At 32.4% G+C, this 19,222-nt stretch overlaps 1 protein-coding gene across 1 annotated transcript; it reads left to right on the top strand.

Moving 5' to 3' along the window:
* The first annotated feature begins 541 nt into the window (after positions 1–541).
* LOC131845077 (general transcription factor IIH subunit 2) lies at positions 542–17,645 on the top strand. Its single transcript, XM_059194097.1, has 9 exons — positions 542–815; positions 1,875–2,076; positions 2,255–2,394; positions 2,928–3,090; positions 3,499–3,597; positions 4,001–4,182; positions 13,568–13,699; positions 16,624–16,732; positions 17,457–17,645. The coding sequence occupies exons 1-9, from the start codon at positions 754–756 to the stop codon at positions 17,637–17,639; spliced, it is 1,272 nt and encodes a 423-aa protein (XP_059050080.1). The 5' UTR covers positions 542–753; the 3' UTR covers positions 17,640–17,645.
* The last annotated feature ends 1,577 nt before the right edge of the window (positions 17,646–19,222 follow it).

The following is a 19,222-nucleotide window of genomic DNA, read 5'->3' as shown; positions in this document are numbered from 1 at the left end:
CCTAATTAGGTGAATTTTAACAACATTGGATGAATTAACCTGAAAATTAGTGACTACTCATTCGTTGCCATTTCGGAAGATTAAGATAATAATATTATCCCCCGTATCCTGTAAATTCACTGCTTATCCTTCAACTGAAACAGTATTTATCCGGAAAGCAGCTTGCTTTGTAAGGTACAAAACTTTGTGGATGAGATGAGACTAGGGTACCCCCGTAAATTACTTTTTATAATGTAGTTCATAGAATATACTGATGTAGTTATTGTTGAGCGATTTACATGCATATCGATATTATGATATTAACTAGGAAATATCGATATTACTGTATAATATACCATATGAAATATATTTCTTTAATATTTTAGTTGAACCTTTTTTTTCAGACACGATAGTATCGATGAATATTGCCATGCCTAGAACTTCTTTATAAAATAGTAATTTTGTGTTTATGCCTGTATGAGCGCAGTTCCCTAGCCTTTCTTTTGAATAGTAAACACAACCAATAAAAAAACATTTTCAAAATAGTTATCGCATGTTGTTTATTGCATATTGGAAAGCTATTATTTATTTATAATTATTCATAGTTCTCTTTAGTAATTAAATACTAATCTATATAGTATCGTATAGTTATATAATTAATAATAGTATTTTTATCATTACCTAAACAATAAAGTTGTCAGTAAGACTAAATTTATAAATTTTATTAGAGTAAAATCCCAATTAATTTAATCCTAGGGATTAAGATTTTATATAATGGCAGATGACGATCAGGACCTTAAGGAATATCGGTGGGAGACAGGTTATGAGAAAACATGGTAAGTTGTTTATTTGGTTAAAACAGTGATACATTAAAAAAGATGACTATTAAATATATGGCTAATTTTAACATCCTATTTGCAAGTAAATGTTATTCAATTACATATTCCCAATTAGTTAAATTAATTCTAACAAAAAAAAAATATTATAACAAATTAGAGACCTATTTTGTTGTAATAAATTTCTTTTAGTATCTATTAGTTGGATCTCAAACTTGTGAACAGTTTTTTATCTTAATAGATGTAACGTTTCTATTACATTTTCCGAATGCTACTTTGATTTAGGTGCTTTTTAGAAGAGTTACAGTTTACAGAGTTAAGAAATTTAGACATCTAAATAAATTAATTACAAATGCAGATTAGCTATGGGTGAAATAGTTCACAATTTTTTTCTTATGTCTGAAATGCAATAAGAACATTGAATTCCTTGTTTTATTGTATGTATGTACTAGCTCTACATGCGACTATGTCTAAAAGTAGCCTAAGTTACTCCTTATTACATCAGCTACCTGCCAAAAAGTCACATCAAAATAGGTCCATCCATTTCAGAGATTAGTGGGAACAAACAGACAGACAGACAAAAATTTAAAAAAATGATTATTTTGTGTATATACCGTATTTATATTCATATGCATGTAGTAAAAAATGGTTATTTCAATATTACAAACAGACACTCTAATTTTATTTATATGTATAGATATAATACATAATACATACAATTTTACTCCAATACAAATGTATGCATTGTGCAAGGATTAAACTTGCGACCTGCAGAAGTAAGATTTTGTACTAAACCCCAGAGACTGTCAAATACATATTAAATTATAATAAACAAGATATTATTTCAATCTGTAATTTTATTAAAAGGTGTTTATGCATATTTCTCAATGTATGTATTATATAGTACATAAAATTATCCATACATAGCAAATTGTGCAGTACATACTTGCAATGTTATTTCATATGATTCATAATGCACATTCTGCTGAAAGAATGGCTAAGGAATATGAGTAATCAAACAAAAGTAGCTTCTAAAGTAATTAGACATATTATTTGTAGGGAAGCTATAAAAGAAGACGAGGATGGCTTAGTGGAAGGATTAGTGGCAGAGTTTGCACAAAAGGCGGCCCGGAAGGCTGCCGCGCCTCGACGTGGTCCCATCAGGCTCGGTATGATGAGACATCTTCTTGTAGCCATTGATTGTTCTGAAGCTATGAATGCACAAGATTTGAAGCCCTCACGTTTTCTATGTACTTTGAAGGTATTAAGTGTGTTTTTTTGTACGAGTGGTTGTTTGGTTTTGTGACTTGTAAGAGTGGTATCATGTGGTATGAAATGGTTAATTATGCATTTTTAAAAGTATAACAAATTAATGAAATTCATATTACACTATATCCTCATATTAAAACAAAGATCTATTAATATAACAAAATTTTTAGCTGTTGCAGAAGTTTATTGAAGAGTTTTTTGACCAAAACCCTTTGAGCCAACTTGGTATAGTAGTAATGAAGAACAAAAGAGCTGAGAGAATCACTGAGCTGTCAGGCAATGTTAGAAAGCATATAAAAGCTGTGGAAAGGTATGTAGGTAATGTAATTAATATAATTTATCTGTCCTTTTCTGAACATAAAATTTTATTTTTATGTGACACAACACAATGTAGATATATACTCAACTAATGAGACACAGATGGAGCAATAGTTAAAGAAAAAATACTCAACTGTATTTGACATGGAAGATTGTGGATTTACAGGAATGTTCTATCAAATGCATTTTCCATTACAATTAAATAATAATAATAATCTTAGGACAATGCACCCAGCGCTGTATAGACCCAAGTTAAGCTAGCTAAAGCTTGTATTATGGGTACTAGATAACTGATACAAATACATTGATATTTTTTTTTCATATACATAATACATATTACACATAGATAGAACACTAAGAAAGATACAAACAATCATACTTATGAATACAAATATTTGTGATGTGCGTGGAATCGAACCCGCGACCATCGGAAGTAAGGCGGTGTGGTAAACAGCTAGACCACTGAGGTCGTCAATAAAAATGTGTTAATATTACACACATTGTTGTTTTCATTAATTTTTACAGTTTGTCCACTATGGCCCTGGTTGGTGAGCCATCACTACAGAATACATTGGAATACGCAGGGAGGGTATTGAGACCACTGCCGGCGCACGCGTCTAGAGAGCTGTTGGTATTGTTTGCATCACTCACTACCTGTGACCCATCCGACATAACTACTACTATTCAGGTGAGTGCTTTTCAAATGGCTATGTGTTTTAAATTAGAGGAACGGTACTAACGAACTTTTTGATTGGCCAATCGTTTGGTGATAATATTTTTTATATAAATATTATAAACTCCATTGTATACTTTCAGTAAAACACTTGATAAGCAGCACAAGCAGACAAGTATCAATAATGCATAAAGCAATCTTTCTCTAATAATATTAGAGAACTTATTTAATAATGGAATTATTGTAATACTAATAATTATAATATATACAAATAAATTTATCCGAGAGATAGTGGTAGGCTCGCCACATTGGGTTCAAATACTTTTCCAAATGTGGGCATATTAACTGTTTGCCACTTCGCAACGTCGACAATGGAATACTTAGAACTTTTAATAATTACTAACTATTTTAATTTATTTTTAGACCCTGAAAACAGATGGAATTAGATGTTCCGTTATTGGATTAGCAGCGGAAGTAAGAATTTGCAAAAAATTGTGCCAAGACACAGGTGGCGAATATGGGGTATATTTTAATTTATGTCTTACTGTTAAGTTATCAGATAATAAAAGTAAGTGTAACAACAAGTAAAATACTGAAAAATATAAAAGCACTTCCTTTTACTTTATACATTCTGTTAAAATGAATCTTTAGAAATATTTTTAAATTGTATTTATAGTTAAGAAATTACTTATATTTAGTGCCAATTTAATTCAAATCCATTATAATCGTATTTAAATATAATCCAGAACAATTCACGTATTTATATATAACGTTATTTGTGAATTCAGTTTAAAAATGATTACGATTCAAAAGAACTAGTCTCTACTCGCTCTACTGGTTGAAAATATCAAAAACTAATACAGTTTTTGAAATTTTCAATCAGTACCGACAAATAGCTCCATAAGAATAAAATGTGAGTATGCAGGTGGTTTTGGACGATGTACACTACCGGTCGCTGTTGTTGGAGCGCAGCAGTCCTCCGGCGCAGGCGGCCGATCGGCCCCTGCACGCCGGCCTGGTTAAGATGGGCTTCCCGCATTCCGCGCCCCCAGTCGCTACCTCGGAGCCCGGGGCCAATACTGATCCGCCTATCACAGTTTGCATGTGGTCTCTATTTTATTTACATACACTAAAAAATACACACAGTTCGCATAGTACATCTCTATTGCCATTATTAATTATATAATTACGATATGTATATATATATATATATATAAACACCTCTTTGGGCACTTTGTTGATCAGGCCACGACCTAAACACTTGCCGATTCCACCTTTTGCACTGAATAACTTGACTCCTATCGCGTATATCTCAGGCGGTATGGCAACGTCGCATTCTATTTTGCGATGTGGCCATATATATTCGTCGATAGTACGATATACTCGACACTTTTTTTACTAATAATTCGTGACTGAATGGCTCCGAACGGCTAAATTTTTGGTATACATAAAGACTTTTTGGCTCTGAATATATTCCAAAAATCAATTAATTATGTTGATCACTTTATATACTCGTCCTTACTGCGATACTTATTTACATCCGAATATATATAGATACCGTAACGGTCTATCAATTATGAATTTATTAATTTACTAATGTAGATATTTTATATTCGCAATGCTCCATACATGCAAGCTCCAGCAACGGTGGAGGCAGGGTCCCCCCTGCACCGTACACCGCACCCCGCGCACACAAACAAATTAGATATTTTTTGAATACACAAAGACTTTTTGGCTCTGTATATATATTTCAAAAATCAATTAATTATGTTGATCACTTTATATACTGGTCCTTACTGCGATACTTATTTTAATCCGAATATATATAGATACCGTAACGGTCTATCAATTATGAATTTACTAATCTAGATATTTTATATTCGCAATGCTCCATACATGCAAGCTCCAGCAACGGTGGAGGCAGGGGGGAGCACCGTACACCGCACCCCGCGCACACAAACAAATTAGAATAAATTAAATTCATAAGATTATTTATATATTTCAACTGCCTCGGTGGTCACACCGCTTTACATCCGATGGTCGCGGGTTCGATTTCTCGCACGGTGCAAACAATTGTACTCATCGGTCATCGATTGTTTTCATCGGTCTGGGTGTTTTATATGTATATTATATGTGTATTTACAAAATAAAAATATCTATATCAGTTCAGTATCAGTCTGTGTTAATTGTCCAGGGCTATTTATTATATATTTATAAACGGTTATCTTTTTCCATCCCACCGCTCGCTATCGACAGTGAATTCATAGAAATGTCACTCTAAAAACAATAATAGTTTCGTTTTTGTATTTCAAATACTAAATGCAAAATAGGTATTTTCAAAATACTTTTTCAAAATAAAGTACCTTTTGAATTTTTGTCCAAACCTCAGATATTTTATTTATTTTAGGTATATCAATCATTACATAGTAATATAAAAACAAAGTCGCTGTCGCATCTAACAGTACATAAACAAAGAAAGAAGACTTTGGCTCTGATACCGTAACGGCCTATGAATTATGAATTTATTATACCTAATCTAGATATTTTATATTCGCAATGCTACGTACATTGTAATATCCGCCTCTATTCATTGTAACGGTGGAGGGACTAAATAGTTGAATAAAACTGAATAAGCAGTTGCTCCACTCTATAGGTACTGCGTCGTCGTCGTATGCTGTTCATTTTTTCACTCGTTTTGGCGCCAAGAGAGGGTCACATAGTCGTGGTCAAGTTAAGAACTTATAATTTAATTTTGATAACAATAGATACAAGTAAAAAGTAGGTATTATATTAATGTACGTAAGTACTGTACTTAAAAATATTTATTCTTTATTGTACATTTGAAAAACTTAACACTTAAGGACTTGTGTGTGACATATACACGTACATACTGCCATTTTCTCTTAAAGACATCCAGAGAAGCACTATTTATCAAATACGCGGGGTGCACCGACCTTTGACCTTATAACAGCTGATTCGCGCGTAACGAATTACATTGCTACTTTTTGGTATTTTATAGTGGATATTTCACTATAAAATATTATTATTTCTTTAGATTATGACATAATAACATAGTTTACATGATTTTAAGGGAAACATACGATAAAAAAAATTCCCGTAAAATGTAAAAGATAAAAAATGGTTATTGTTGGTTATCCTTAAGACATCTCAAAGCACTAGACAATACGCATTTTCATTAAACAGTATTGTATTTTTTTTATTTCTTTAACTTTAATGCACAAAAAAATTTGTACATGTGGCGGACTTAATATTTTGCCGCGTTATTTACCAGGCAACCATGAGTGGTGCAGCGAAAGATTATTGGCGGTGCACTAATATAAATAAGAAATGTCAAAAAAAGATTTAGAAAGATAAGCAAAATATACATTTCTATAACAATATACATACATAAATATATATGTAAATATAACCCATAAATGTATAAATAAATACATAATGATCCGATAATCAAATTATAAGTACAGTCTCAAATTGAAAGTAAGAAAAACAGAAAATATAGAGAGAACTATAGGCATATAACAGAAAGATGTGAAAAAAGGAGAAGGACAGTAAAAAAGTTACAAATTTAAATAATGTTCCCGCAATTTCTGTTTAAATGAATTTATTACATTATTATATATATTAGGCATACGACTAGCCTTATGACTGTTACTTTTTTTTTAATCTATACATCTATACATGTAAATAAAATTGGAGTGTCTGTTTGTAATATTGAAATAACCGTTTTTTACTACTTGCATATGAATATAAATACGGTACATACACCAAAATAACATATTTTACAAGTTTTGTCTGTCTGTCTGTCTGTTTGTTCCGGCTAATCTCTGAAATAGCTGGACCGATTTTGACAGGACTGTTTTTGGCAAGTAGCTGATGTAATAAGGATTAACTTACGCTACTGTTATTTTAGAAAAATAAAATAAAATTTCACGCGGACGAAGTCGCTGGGGCCAACTAGTCTATAGATATACCGAGATTTAATATTTAAGTTGCTATTATGTTGTTGACAAAATTTTACTGTAATGTTACTATTACGTTATCCTACACAATTTGTATTATTTTGGGATGAATAAATAAATAAATAAATAAATAATAATCTCTACATCTATACATTTAATAAAAATTGGAGTGTCTGTTTGTAATATTGAAAAAACCGTTTTTTACTACATGCATATGAATATATATAAGGTACATATACCAAAATAACAATTTTTATAATTTTTGTCTGTCTGTCTGTCGGTCTGTTTGTTCCGGCTAATCTCTGAAATGGCTGGACCGATTTTGACGGTACTTTTTTTGGCAGGTAGCTGATTTATAAGGAGTAACTTAGGCTACTTTTATTTTAGAAAAATAAAGTTAAGTTCCACGCGGACGAAGTCGCGGGAACAGCTTGTTTTTAATAAAAACGGTTTATTTGATAGAAAAAACATCTTTTTTGTGGTACTTGAGAATGTTGAAGCCTGTTGTTTGTAATATTGAAATAACCGTTTTTTACTACTTGCATATGAATATAAATACGGTACATACACCAAAATAACATATTTTACAATTTTTGTCCGTCTGTCTGTTTGTTCCAGCTAATCTCTGAAATGGCTGGACCGATTTTGACGGGACTTTTTTTGGCAGGTAGCTGATGTAATAAGGAGTAACTTAGGCTACTTTTATTTTAGAAAAATAAAGTTAAAAACCACGTGGACGAAGTCGCGGGAACAGCTAGTGTATAATATATTAGAGATACCTACGTGTTTTTTTATTGATGACTAGCTGTACACGGGATTTCGTCCGTGTTGAATTTAACTTTATTTTTCTAAAATATAAGAAGTTAAATTCCACGCGGACGAAGTCGCGTGTACAGCTAGTTGTCGGTAGTCTAGCGATTTAGCTAGCACACTGCTTTGATTCCTGCTTGGTGGTCGAGGGTTCGATTCCTCGCACGCTGCAAACATTTGTATTCATGAGTATGATTGTTTGTAACGGTCTGGGTGTTTTCTATGTATAGATAATATATAGGTATTTACGAAAAAAAATCTTTGTATTTATATCAGTACCCATAACATAATCTTCAGCTAGCTTAACTTGGGTCTAGATGAAGCTGTGTGAATTGTCCTGAGATTACTATTATTACTATAATAAATCTTTTCAAATCAGCCGATGTTTATTTTTGCCATAATACGTGCTGTTACCATGTGATAATATTGCGTACGTACTTATTAAACTATTAACTTATTATTAAATTGTTTGTAACGGTCTGGGTGTTTTCTATGTATAGATAATATATATGTATTTACGAAAAAAATCTTTGTATTTATATCAGTTGTCTAGTACCCATAACATAATCTTCAGCTAGCTTAACTTGGGTCTAGATGAAGCTGTGTGAATTGTCCTGAGATTACTATTATTATTAATTGGTACACAGGTAAACTACTAACTAGGCCATATTGGTGTTGTTTGTTATGGTGAAAAAACTAGTATATATATATAAGTTACACGTACAATTTCAAAGACTTATTTCTTCAAAACTACTGGCTATTCTGAAATAAAACTTTAGGGTTTGTATATGTAATGTTTGCATATAAAATATGATTAAAGGTTACCAGTGTATTTACACTTTACTGAACAAACAGAGTTGTTTAATAGTGAAAATATTGTGTGGAAGACATCAATTACTTTCAGTGCATGTATAGCTTTTCTCTTTTCCTAATTATTATTATTATTAAGTTTAAAGTGGTTGAATTTTACGTAAGGGGTATTTATACATTATTTCTAATTTACCATTTATTTTAAGTTTTTTAAACTCTATTCATCGAGACCTATCTAATGAGTCCAAACACGATATTTCTGCTGTAAGTTTTCGAAGAGTATGTTCATCATCTGATAATACTGTTGCCAGCATGAAGTCAAGGTTAACAGATAACTAATTACTTTTATTTCGTCAAAATCTTTAGATTACGTATAATAAATTCATAATATCGCTACCTATTCAATTCAAAACAAGTATTAGGTACTTCATGTACTAGTATATAAATTCATCAACACACAAGTAAATGATTTTTAAATATATTCAGAGCCAAAAAATCTTTGTGCATTTAAAAAAAATTGCCGATACGGATTCACTATTGCAGGAAATTGTTGAAAAAATATATATCGCGTATACGTATCTACTACTATCGACGAATACATTTGGCAACAACGCGCAACATATGCGATGTTGCCGTTCCGGCCGAGACCATGACGGAACGGCAACATCGCATATTAGAATACAAAGATAGTGACAGAAAGAGAGAGACAGTGGAATCAGCAATATCTACGGATCGTGGCTGGATCAACTAAGTGTGCAAGTTTATATAAATGTATATATATATATATATACATTTGTCTTTAATTCAAAGGAAATATAAATAATGAACGCATCACATTTAAAACAGTATAAATAGTTAATAATTTAATAATAAGTTAATGGTTTAATAAGTACGTACGTAATATTATCACATGGTAACAGCACGTATTATGGCAAAAATAAACATCGGCTGATTTGAAAAGATTTATTATAGTAATAATAGTAATCTCAGGACAATTCACACAGCTTCATCTAGACCCAAGTTAAGCTAGCTGAAGATTATGTTATGGGTACTGATATAAATACAAAGATATTTTTTCGTAAATACATATATATTATCTATACATAGAAAACACCCAGACCGTTACAAACAATCCTACTCATGAATACAAATGTTTGCAGCGTGCGAGGAATCGAACCCTCGACCACCAAGCAGGAATCAAAGCAGTGTGCTAGCTAAATCGCTAGACTACCGACAACTAGTTGTACACGCGACTTCGTCCGCGTGGAATTTAACTTCTTATATTTTAGAAAAATAAAGTTAAATTCCACACGGACGAAATCCCGTGTACAGCTAGTCATCAATAAAAAAACACGTAGGTATCTCTAATATATTATACACTAGCTGTTCCCGCGACTTCGTCCACGTGGTTTTTAACTTTATTTTTCTAAAATAAAAGTAGCCTAAGTTACTCCTTATTACATCAGCTACCTGCCAAAAAAAGTCCCGTCAAAATCAGTCCAGCCATTTCAGAGATTAGCCGGAACAAACAGACAGACAGACAAAAATTGTAAAATATGTTATTTTGGTGTATGTACCGTATTTATATTCATATGCAAGTAGTAAAAAACGGTTATTTCAATATTACAAACAACAGGCTTCAACATTCTCAAGTACCACAAAAAAGATGTTTTTATTAAAAACAAGCTGTTCCCGCGACTTCGTCCGCGTGGAATTTAACTTTATTTTTCTAAAATAAAAGTAACCTAAGTTACTCCTTATAAATCAGCTACCTGCCAAAAAAAGTACCGTCAAAATCGGTCCAGCCATTTCAGAGATTAGCCGGAACAAACAGACCGACAGACAGACTAAAATTATAAAAATAGTTATTTTGGTATATGTACCTTATATATATTCATATGCAAGTAGTAAAATACGGTTATTTCAATATTACAAACAGACACTCCAATTTTATTTATATGTATAGATTATTATTTATTTATTTATTTATTCATCCAAAATAATACAAATTGTGTAGGATAACGTAATAGTAACATTATAGTAAAATTTTGTCAACAACATAATAGCAACTTAAATATTAAATCTCGGTATATCTATAGACAAGCTTTCGTCCGCGTGAAATTTTATTTTATTTTTCTAAAATAACAGTAGCGTAAGTTAATCCTTATTGCATCAGCTACTTGCCAAAAAAAGTCCCGTCAAAATCGGTCCAGCTATTTCAGAGATTAGCCGGAACAAACAGACAGACAGACAGACAAAACTTGTAAAATATGTTATTTTGGTGTATACCGTATTTATATTCATATGCAAGTAGTAAAAACGGTTATTTCAATATTGCAAACAGACACTCCAATTTTATTTACATGTATAGATGTATAGATTAAAAAAAAGTAACAGTCATAAGGCTAGTCGTATGCCTAATATATATAATAATGTAATACTCCGAGTTCGAATCCTACACTTTTTTTTTATTATTTATTTTTTTGGTTTTTTTTTTATTTTGTATTTTAATAATTAATTTATGATTATATACGATTATGAATTTATAATAAAAACGTAGTTAAGTATTAAATTAATTTTACTAGTTAGGAGTGTACCTGTGTACCAACTTACCACACAGACACCCCGGGTTCGATTCCCACCATTGACTATTGTTATTTACTTCTTTTTGTTTTTTTTTAATTTAATATTTTAATAATTACATTAATTTATACGAGAAAAACGTAGTTAAGTATTAAATTAATTTTACTAGTTAGGAGTGTATCTGTGTACCAACTTACCACACAGACACCCCGGGTTCGATTCCCACCATTGACTTTTTTTTTGTTTTTTTTTAAAGTAATATTTAAAATTAACTATTTTAATAATTAAATGAATTTAATCGATAAAAACGTTGTTTAATATTAAATAAATTTTAAGTGACATTAACTATTATAGCATGCACAAAAAATATTTTGTAATAATAAAGAAAATACATTTGAAATGTTGTTGTGTTAATTATTTATAAGATCTTACTATAATTGTTAGCTGCTTTACAATTCAGAAAGTATAATAGTTAATGTAAATTAAAATTAATTTAATACTTGACAACTTTTTGTTCGATTAAATTCATTTAATTATTAAAATAGTTAATTTAAAATATAACATAAAGTCAAAACAAAAAAAAATCTATGGCGGGAATCGAACCTTGAGCGTCCGTTTGGTAAGTTGATTTGAAATTCAAAGGCTTATTTCTTCGAAATTACTGGTCATTTTGTAATAATACTTAGGGTTCGCATACCCTTATCGGATACTACTACTACACGGAGTTTCGTCAAAATAAAATATCTAGGTTAGGTATAATAAATTCATAATTAATAGACCGTTACGGTATCTGTATATATTCGGATCAAAACAAGTACTATGAAATAAGAACGAGTATATAAATTGATTAACACAAGTAATTGATTTTTGAAATATATTCAGAGCCAAAAAGTCTTCTTTCTTTATTTATGTACTTGTTAGATGCGACAGCGACTTTGTTTTATACTATACTATACTATGTAATGATTGATATACCTAAAATAAATATAATATCTGAGGTTTGAACAAAAACTCAAAGGGTAATTTATTTTGAAAAAGTATTTTGAAAATACCTATTTTGCTTTTAGTGTTATAGTACTTTAACTGTTATGTTTTAAGTAACAATGTTTAATTATAATTAATACTACTGCACCAACACTCCGATCGTGCAAAAAATTTAGCTGTTTCATTATTTTTTAGTTCAATTAGTGGTCTACCTAAGTCCTGGGCTAAGGGAGGGGAGAGTCATGACCCCCCATGACTCCCAAGACCTCCATGACGCTCCCCCCTGGATCCGCCGTTACGTCTTCTCTTCATTCGCTCAGTAACGTTGTTACAAAAGGAAAAATTCCCGTCCAAAAAATAACAAGTATTGAGGTTTGATCTGGAGTCACGTTACTCCAGACTGATTTCTATAAATATTTAGATTAGGTAGACTATTATTTTTGAAATACTAGCTAGACATTATTAAGTTACTGTAGCCATAATGTAGTAGCCCAAACGTGCCAATGAGGAAGCCCTTGGCAAATGCTGCACCCTGATTGGCCCGTTTGAATTGGATCAAGAAGTGGTCGTATGCCAAAAAGGTGGATTTGTATAAAATCGTGTATAAATCGCTTAATTATTATTATTACTCGTCGTGACAGTTGTGGCTCAAAACGGATCAACATTTATATATGGTCATCTGGCATTAGATCAACAAAAGGCCTCCGGATCAACAAGTGAAAAAGGATCAACAAAAAACTACCTATACGGCACGTCTGAGCCACAAAGTGCCCAAGGGGATATTTATATATATATATATATATATATATATATATATATATATAATAATATATATATATATAATAATAATATAATAATGTATTAGTAATGTATTTTGCAAGGTTTGTTCAATTGAAGTAGTTAGCAAGTCTAGACGATAGGGTTAAAATAGTGATAAAACATTTTTTTGTAAATTGATGGCAAAAGCTTCCCTATCTGAGTAAATGCTTTTGACTTTTTAAGGTAATGCTGCATATATTAAAATTTTTTAAAATAAAATATATACTTCTCATGTGCTGTTCGAAGTTTCTATTAGATTGCCGTTATCCGATTTAAAAGTTAACAAAAATTATACCCAATTTTTAAGACAGGTCCATTCCTGTTTAACAACAGAAATATCCTTGATAGGTTACATATTTTAAGGTTTGACATCTGCACGTATTCATGCAAAGGAAAGTGTAGTAGCATGAAATACTTTATAAGCGTTCACAGTGGGAATTTAATTGCGATATCATCAGCGTTTTATCCTGATAAAGTAATAAAGGCAAACTTTCATCTGGTTGCAGTCACTTGGAGGAAGGTGAGGGCGTGGGTGGTGAAGGGCATCTGTGTCCGCAGTGCCGCAGCAAGTACTGCTCGTTGCCGGCACAGTGTCGTACTTGCGGACTTACGCTCGCCTCAGCGCCGCATCTTGCTAGGTACGCAAACTTCTATACTCTACATATAATAAGAGTAATCGAACCCACGATTATAGGAAGTAAAGCGATATGCTAAACCGCTAGACCGCTAGGCCGTCACATATGGGTGAATATATTTCAGCTTATTTAAAGAAAGTTGATTGAAAGGATGATATATCGAATGAATAGTTTTAATACGCCATCTAAAATTGTATTAGTTTATTAATACAATAATATGTAATGTTTCCGTATTTACTTAGTTGCAAGCACAACTAGTTACAGAATAAGTTTAAATTTATTTATTTAAATATATGCTGCAGACCACGGGTCATACAATTATGTTAAAAAATATCAAATTTATTAATATAGAATATATTTGGTCTGTGTACTAAATTTATTTTAAATCCGTCCAGTAGTTTTCATAAAACACTACAAATCAAATTATTCAACTCTATTTTATTGGAACTATATGATCGGCATGCTCCCGTACGACCAGTACGAGTTAAGCATCTCCCTGCACCTTGGTTGACCGACGAGATCAAAACTCTTCAAATAAAAAAAAATAGAGCCAAAGCCAAATTCCGATAAATACCGAGAATATTACATTCGGGCAAGAAATCTCTGCAATAGAGCTTGTAGAAATGCTCAACGTCGCCACATTCATAATTCTGTAGAGGATAGTGATCCGGCTAAGGTCTGGAGATTTCTTAGATCACTAGGAGTTGGAAAAACCCATAGTCCCGGACAGAATAACATAGACGTCGAAAGTCTTAACAAGCATTTCTGCTCTTCTGTTGTGTTTGACAACAACGATAAATTAAGCACACTAAATGTTCTTTCTACCTTCTCAACTCCTGACATATCTCCTTTTTCTTTTAGTCAATTTACCGATTGTGATGTTAAGAAGAATATACTTGCCATAACCACGAATGCCATGGGTAATGATAGCATTAGTCGTAATATGATCATTCCTATCCTTGACATTATCCTTACTACTGTAACAATTATACTCAATAATTCTATTTCCTTCCACGTGGAAAGATGCACATATAATACCTCTCCCCAAAAATAAAAATCCTTTGACCTTTTCAGAATACCGACCCATCTCCATTCTACCATTCCTATCTAAGGTTTTAGAACGCCTTGTTCACAAACAGATATATAATTTCCTTTCTGTGAACAATCTCCTTAATCCACTCCAGTCTGGTTTCCGTCCTGGTCATATACCATAGTACGACTACCGCTCTCATCAAGATCACCGATGATATTCGGCTTGGCATGAACAAATCGCAACTGACAGTGCTAACGCTATTAGATTTCAGTAATGCGTTCAATACTGTTGATTTCGACATTTTACTCAGTATACTTAGTTCTCTTAACATATCTCCAACGGTGATTGAATGGTTTCATACTTACCTGTATGGGCGCCGGCAGCGTATTCGTATCGAGGATATCTGTACATCATGGTGCACAACGACTGCGGGCATACCTCAGTGTGGCGTTTTATCTCCTCTTCTCTTCGCATTGTTTATCAATTCTATCACACTTCATCTTCGTTCATCCTACCACCTCTATGCAGACGATTTACAAATTTATTCTCAAGGCACTTTGTCCAATATCAATGATGCGATTCGTGATATCAATCTTGACCTCATCTATATCTCTGATTGGAGCAAAGCCTATGGCCTTATTATTAATCCAAAAAAAACACAATGTATCATTAGTGGAAGCCCATATTTTGTGTCTAAATTAAATAAAACAAGTCTCCCGCCTATTACCTTCAATGGCCATGTCATTGAATTCAGTGCCCAGGTAAAAAACCTCGGTATTTATTTCGATGAAACATTATCATGGTCGCACCAAATTTCGCAATTAAGTCGTAAAATATTTGGGTCTCTCGGAAGCCTAAATAGATTGCGAAATTTCCTGCCAGTAGATACCAAGACTGCGCTCGCACATTCGTTGTTACTCCCAATCCTAGATTATGCAGGTTCCTGCTATGTAAATCTTACTGAAGAACAATTGAATAAACTTGAGCGACTCCAAAACATTTGTATACGAGTTATATTTGGTCTTAGTAAGTATGACCACATATCTCAATTTCGCAAACAACTCAAATGGCTTCCCATTCGTCTTCGCAGGAACTACCATTTTCTATCCCTCCTTTATACAATCCTCTCCCACCCTCATACTCCTCAATACTTAAAAAAGAACTTTCAGTTCCATTCTAAACACCCGGGTTCTGAATTACGCAGCACAAGAAGCCTCTGTCTTATCTTCCCACCTCATTCTTCTAAATATTACGCTGATTCTTTTACTGTACAAGCTATTCGTCTCTGGAACTCCTTACCATTTCCCATTCGATCAGCACAATCATATGCCATTTTTCAAAAATTATTAAATAATAACACATCCTCTCATTCATTATTATGTAGTATATGTATGTATATTGTATGTATTGGTGTGTAAGTTTATTTATTTATGTTTATAAAATGTATGTTTATTGTATGTTTGTTGTAAAATACTCTATTTATTATATGTATATATAATAAATAGAGTGTTTAGTGCGCCTCCTACCTTCTCTCTTTATGTAAATACTCTCTGTTAACACCGGGTTCTCTGTAAGAGATTGCTGATAGCGATAAGACCGCCTTTTGTAAAACATTTATTTTCATTGTTTTGTACTTACTGTCCTATGTTTATGTATGCGCAATAAAGAGTTATTATTATTATTACAAAACAACCAACCATTTATCCAACCTCATAAACTTTCTCATTTATAATTTCCATAATATTTTTTGTGTATCATCTTAATCTAAAACATATGCTATATAAAAAAACTTCATTACACAGTTTTGTACGACAGCCATATTTTATGGTTTCCGTGAAAAGTAATATTTACAATTACAATTAATTAACAAAATCGTTTTGTTTTCTTGTTTCAGATCATATCACCATTTGTTTCCAGTAGAGCCATACGAAGAATTAAAAAATGAAGGGCAAGCACAAAGTTGTTTTGCTTGTTTGAGGTCATTCACAGATGTGGATAAACAGGTAAATAACGGACTTTACGGTTATTTAATACAGCTATCAAAATAAAAACTCATGTAATTAATTTAAAAGTAATTGACAAGCCGCCGTCGTAAAAGAAGAAATTGTTTGAATAAATTTTGATGACATTTATCGAACTTTCGGGTTGGGTTGGGTTTCTGTTTTGATAAAAAATTGGTTGAAACAAAGATTGAAACTATACTATACTTACTGCACTTGCTGGTAGTAATTACTTAACATTGACAAGAGATGAAATGAGCCATTTTACTATAGCAAATGTTTGTAACATTCATTTGTTAAATAATTATTTCTATGAATAAAAACATAATATATACAATTACACAGAAGAATGAAATTTGGAATAAATAAATTTCCCGATTTTCGAATGTTTTCGATTGAAAATAATTTATTTTCAGTCATAGTTAGCATAGTATTCATTGCCTGATAATGCCTCGTTTAGAGGCGCAACACGTGTTGTAATATGGTAGATTTAATAACGGTCTGCGTTTTATCACTAGTGGGGAAGGTCACCAGTAGCGGTAATCCGTTTTCCGCACTGAATGTTTGTATTGTATTCTCGAACATACTAATAGTAGCGGAATTAAACAAAATAAAAATTAATTCAATCATTTATGTTTATATAAACTGTTATCGTTACACTACCCTAGATTTTATAATATTGGTTTTGAGTTACAATAAAGATAATTATTATGATTATTTTCATTAGATCTACCGGTGCAACCGGTGTACGGAGCACTATTGTTGGGAGTGCGAGGGCGTGGTCGGTGGCTCGTTGCATGTGTGCCCGGGATGCGCCTCTCGCCCACACCTCTACCAGCGGCTGCCGGAGGCGCAGCCCCCCTCTCATCAACCACAGCTGTCTCATTACCTCACACAGCCGCTCGGGTGAACAAGAGTTAAAATAACTCTACATTGACTAGTAGACAAACATGGAAGTGATTACTACTGATTGGTGAACTTAGTGTACTCTTACATATTTATTTTAACAATCTGTACCCGCGTGAAGTTTATAGTCTATGTGTTTTGATATATAAACTATATTATAGTAAATTTTCATTAAAATTCCTTTAGTAGTTTGCTTTGCTTTGCTTGAAAGAGTAACAAACATCCATCATTGTAATTTTTCGAGCAAAAGGTCTTCTGTTTTTTAGTAATAAAAAAGAGCACTATCACAGTGTCAGAAAGTCTAGTATTTCAGTAATTTGGCCAAATTCAGTCGTAAGTCATTTTACATTAGAAAACCGCGTTAAAGCTATGTGTTTTGCAAAGTAGCAAACGTAAAGCATGTAAGTGCCAGAGTGCTAGAAATAAAAATATTCAATGGTTCTAAATAAGTGACAATTGATTGTATAGTAAACACAGTTAAAGTGCCTCTTAAAATTGAGATTACACTTCAAGACGACACAGACGACTAATATTTATCATGATGGCAAAATACCTATATTGTTCAATGGGATCAGGTTGTAACAGAACTAACTGTGTATAGTAATATTAGTTTTCTTGATGTTATGGCGGCTTAAAAATAGGTGTCAGATCAATTGATATAGACTAGGGTTCATGATTTCTCGATTTTCATTTCTCGGGTCTCGAGAATTCTCGAGGTTAATTTCTCGGGTCTTCTCGGGTTGTCGAGAAATTTACATTTAAATATTATTTGGTTCCTTTCAAAAAACTCAGTGGTTTCATTTGTTACGAAAACCACTGCATTTTTTGTTAAATATTAAATATAAATTTAACTATAAAATTAATTATAAAACCCTTATTGGATTGGTATATTTAAAAACATTATACATATTATGAATAAGCAATTTTTTTTAAAAATACTCAAATATATAAGGTTACGTATGAAATTAGCGTTTTGTCGTACTGGCCACTTTGATCTTAAATATCTCCTCTTTGGTTAGAAATTTCAATTTCAAATTTATACCGCTATATTTTAAGTTTTCCATTTTGTAAGCTGAGTGTTACAAAATGGAAAACTTAAAATATCATTTACAAGTACGAGTCACGAGTTCCGCCATAGCACTAGTGCTGCAGAAACGGCTCGAAGGATTAATGATGTGTATAGTGGTGGTGTCGCAAAAGAAAACACAATGCATTGTTGGTTGCAACTTTTTCGTTCTGGAAATTTCGACCTGCTAAATAATCCCCGTGGGCGGCTGGAGTCCAAGGTTGGTAATGAAGGATTGAAGGCAATTGTTATAGCAGATCCATCGCAAACCACGTCCGAGTTAGTTGCAGGTTGCGGTGTTAGTGACAAAACTGTATTAATCCACTTGTAGCAAATTGGGAGGGTGAAAAAGCTTAAAAGGTGGGTCCCTCATGAATTGAGTAGACAATTCGCGTTTCGATCGACAAACGCGCGTAAACCGCTGCGTTACATTAGTCAACCGGCATAATAATAAAGGGATTTTAAACTGAATCATTACCTGTGATGATGTGGGTCTTGTATGATAATTGGAAACGCTCATC

This window comes from Achroia grisella, unplaced genomic scaffold (assembly GCF_030625045.1).
Source record: "Achroia grisella isolate CSIRO2021 unplaced genomic scaffold, CSIRO_AGI_Agris_v1 utg109, whole genome shotgun sequence".
In the NCBI taxonomy this organism is placed as follows: Eukaryota; Metazoa; Arthropoda; class Insecta; order Lepidoptera; family Pyralidae; genus Achroia; species Achroia grisella.
Note: the sequence above shows the minus strand (reverse complement) of the source record. Positions and strands in the feature narration are given on the sequence as shown.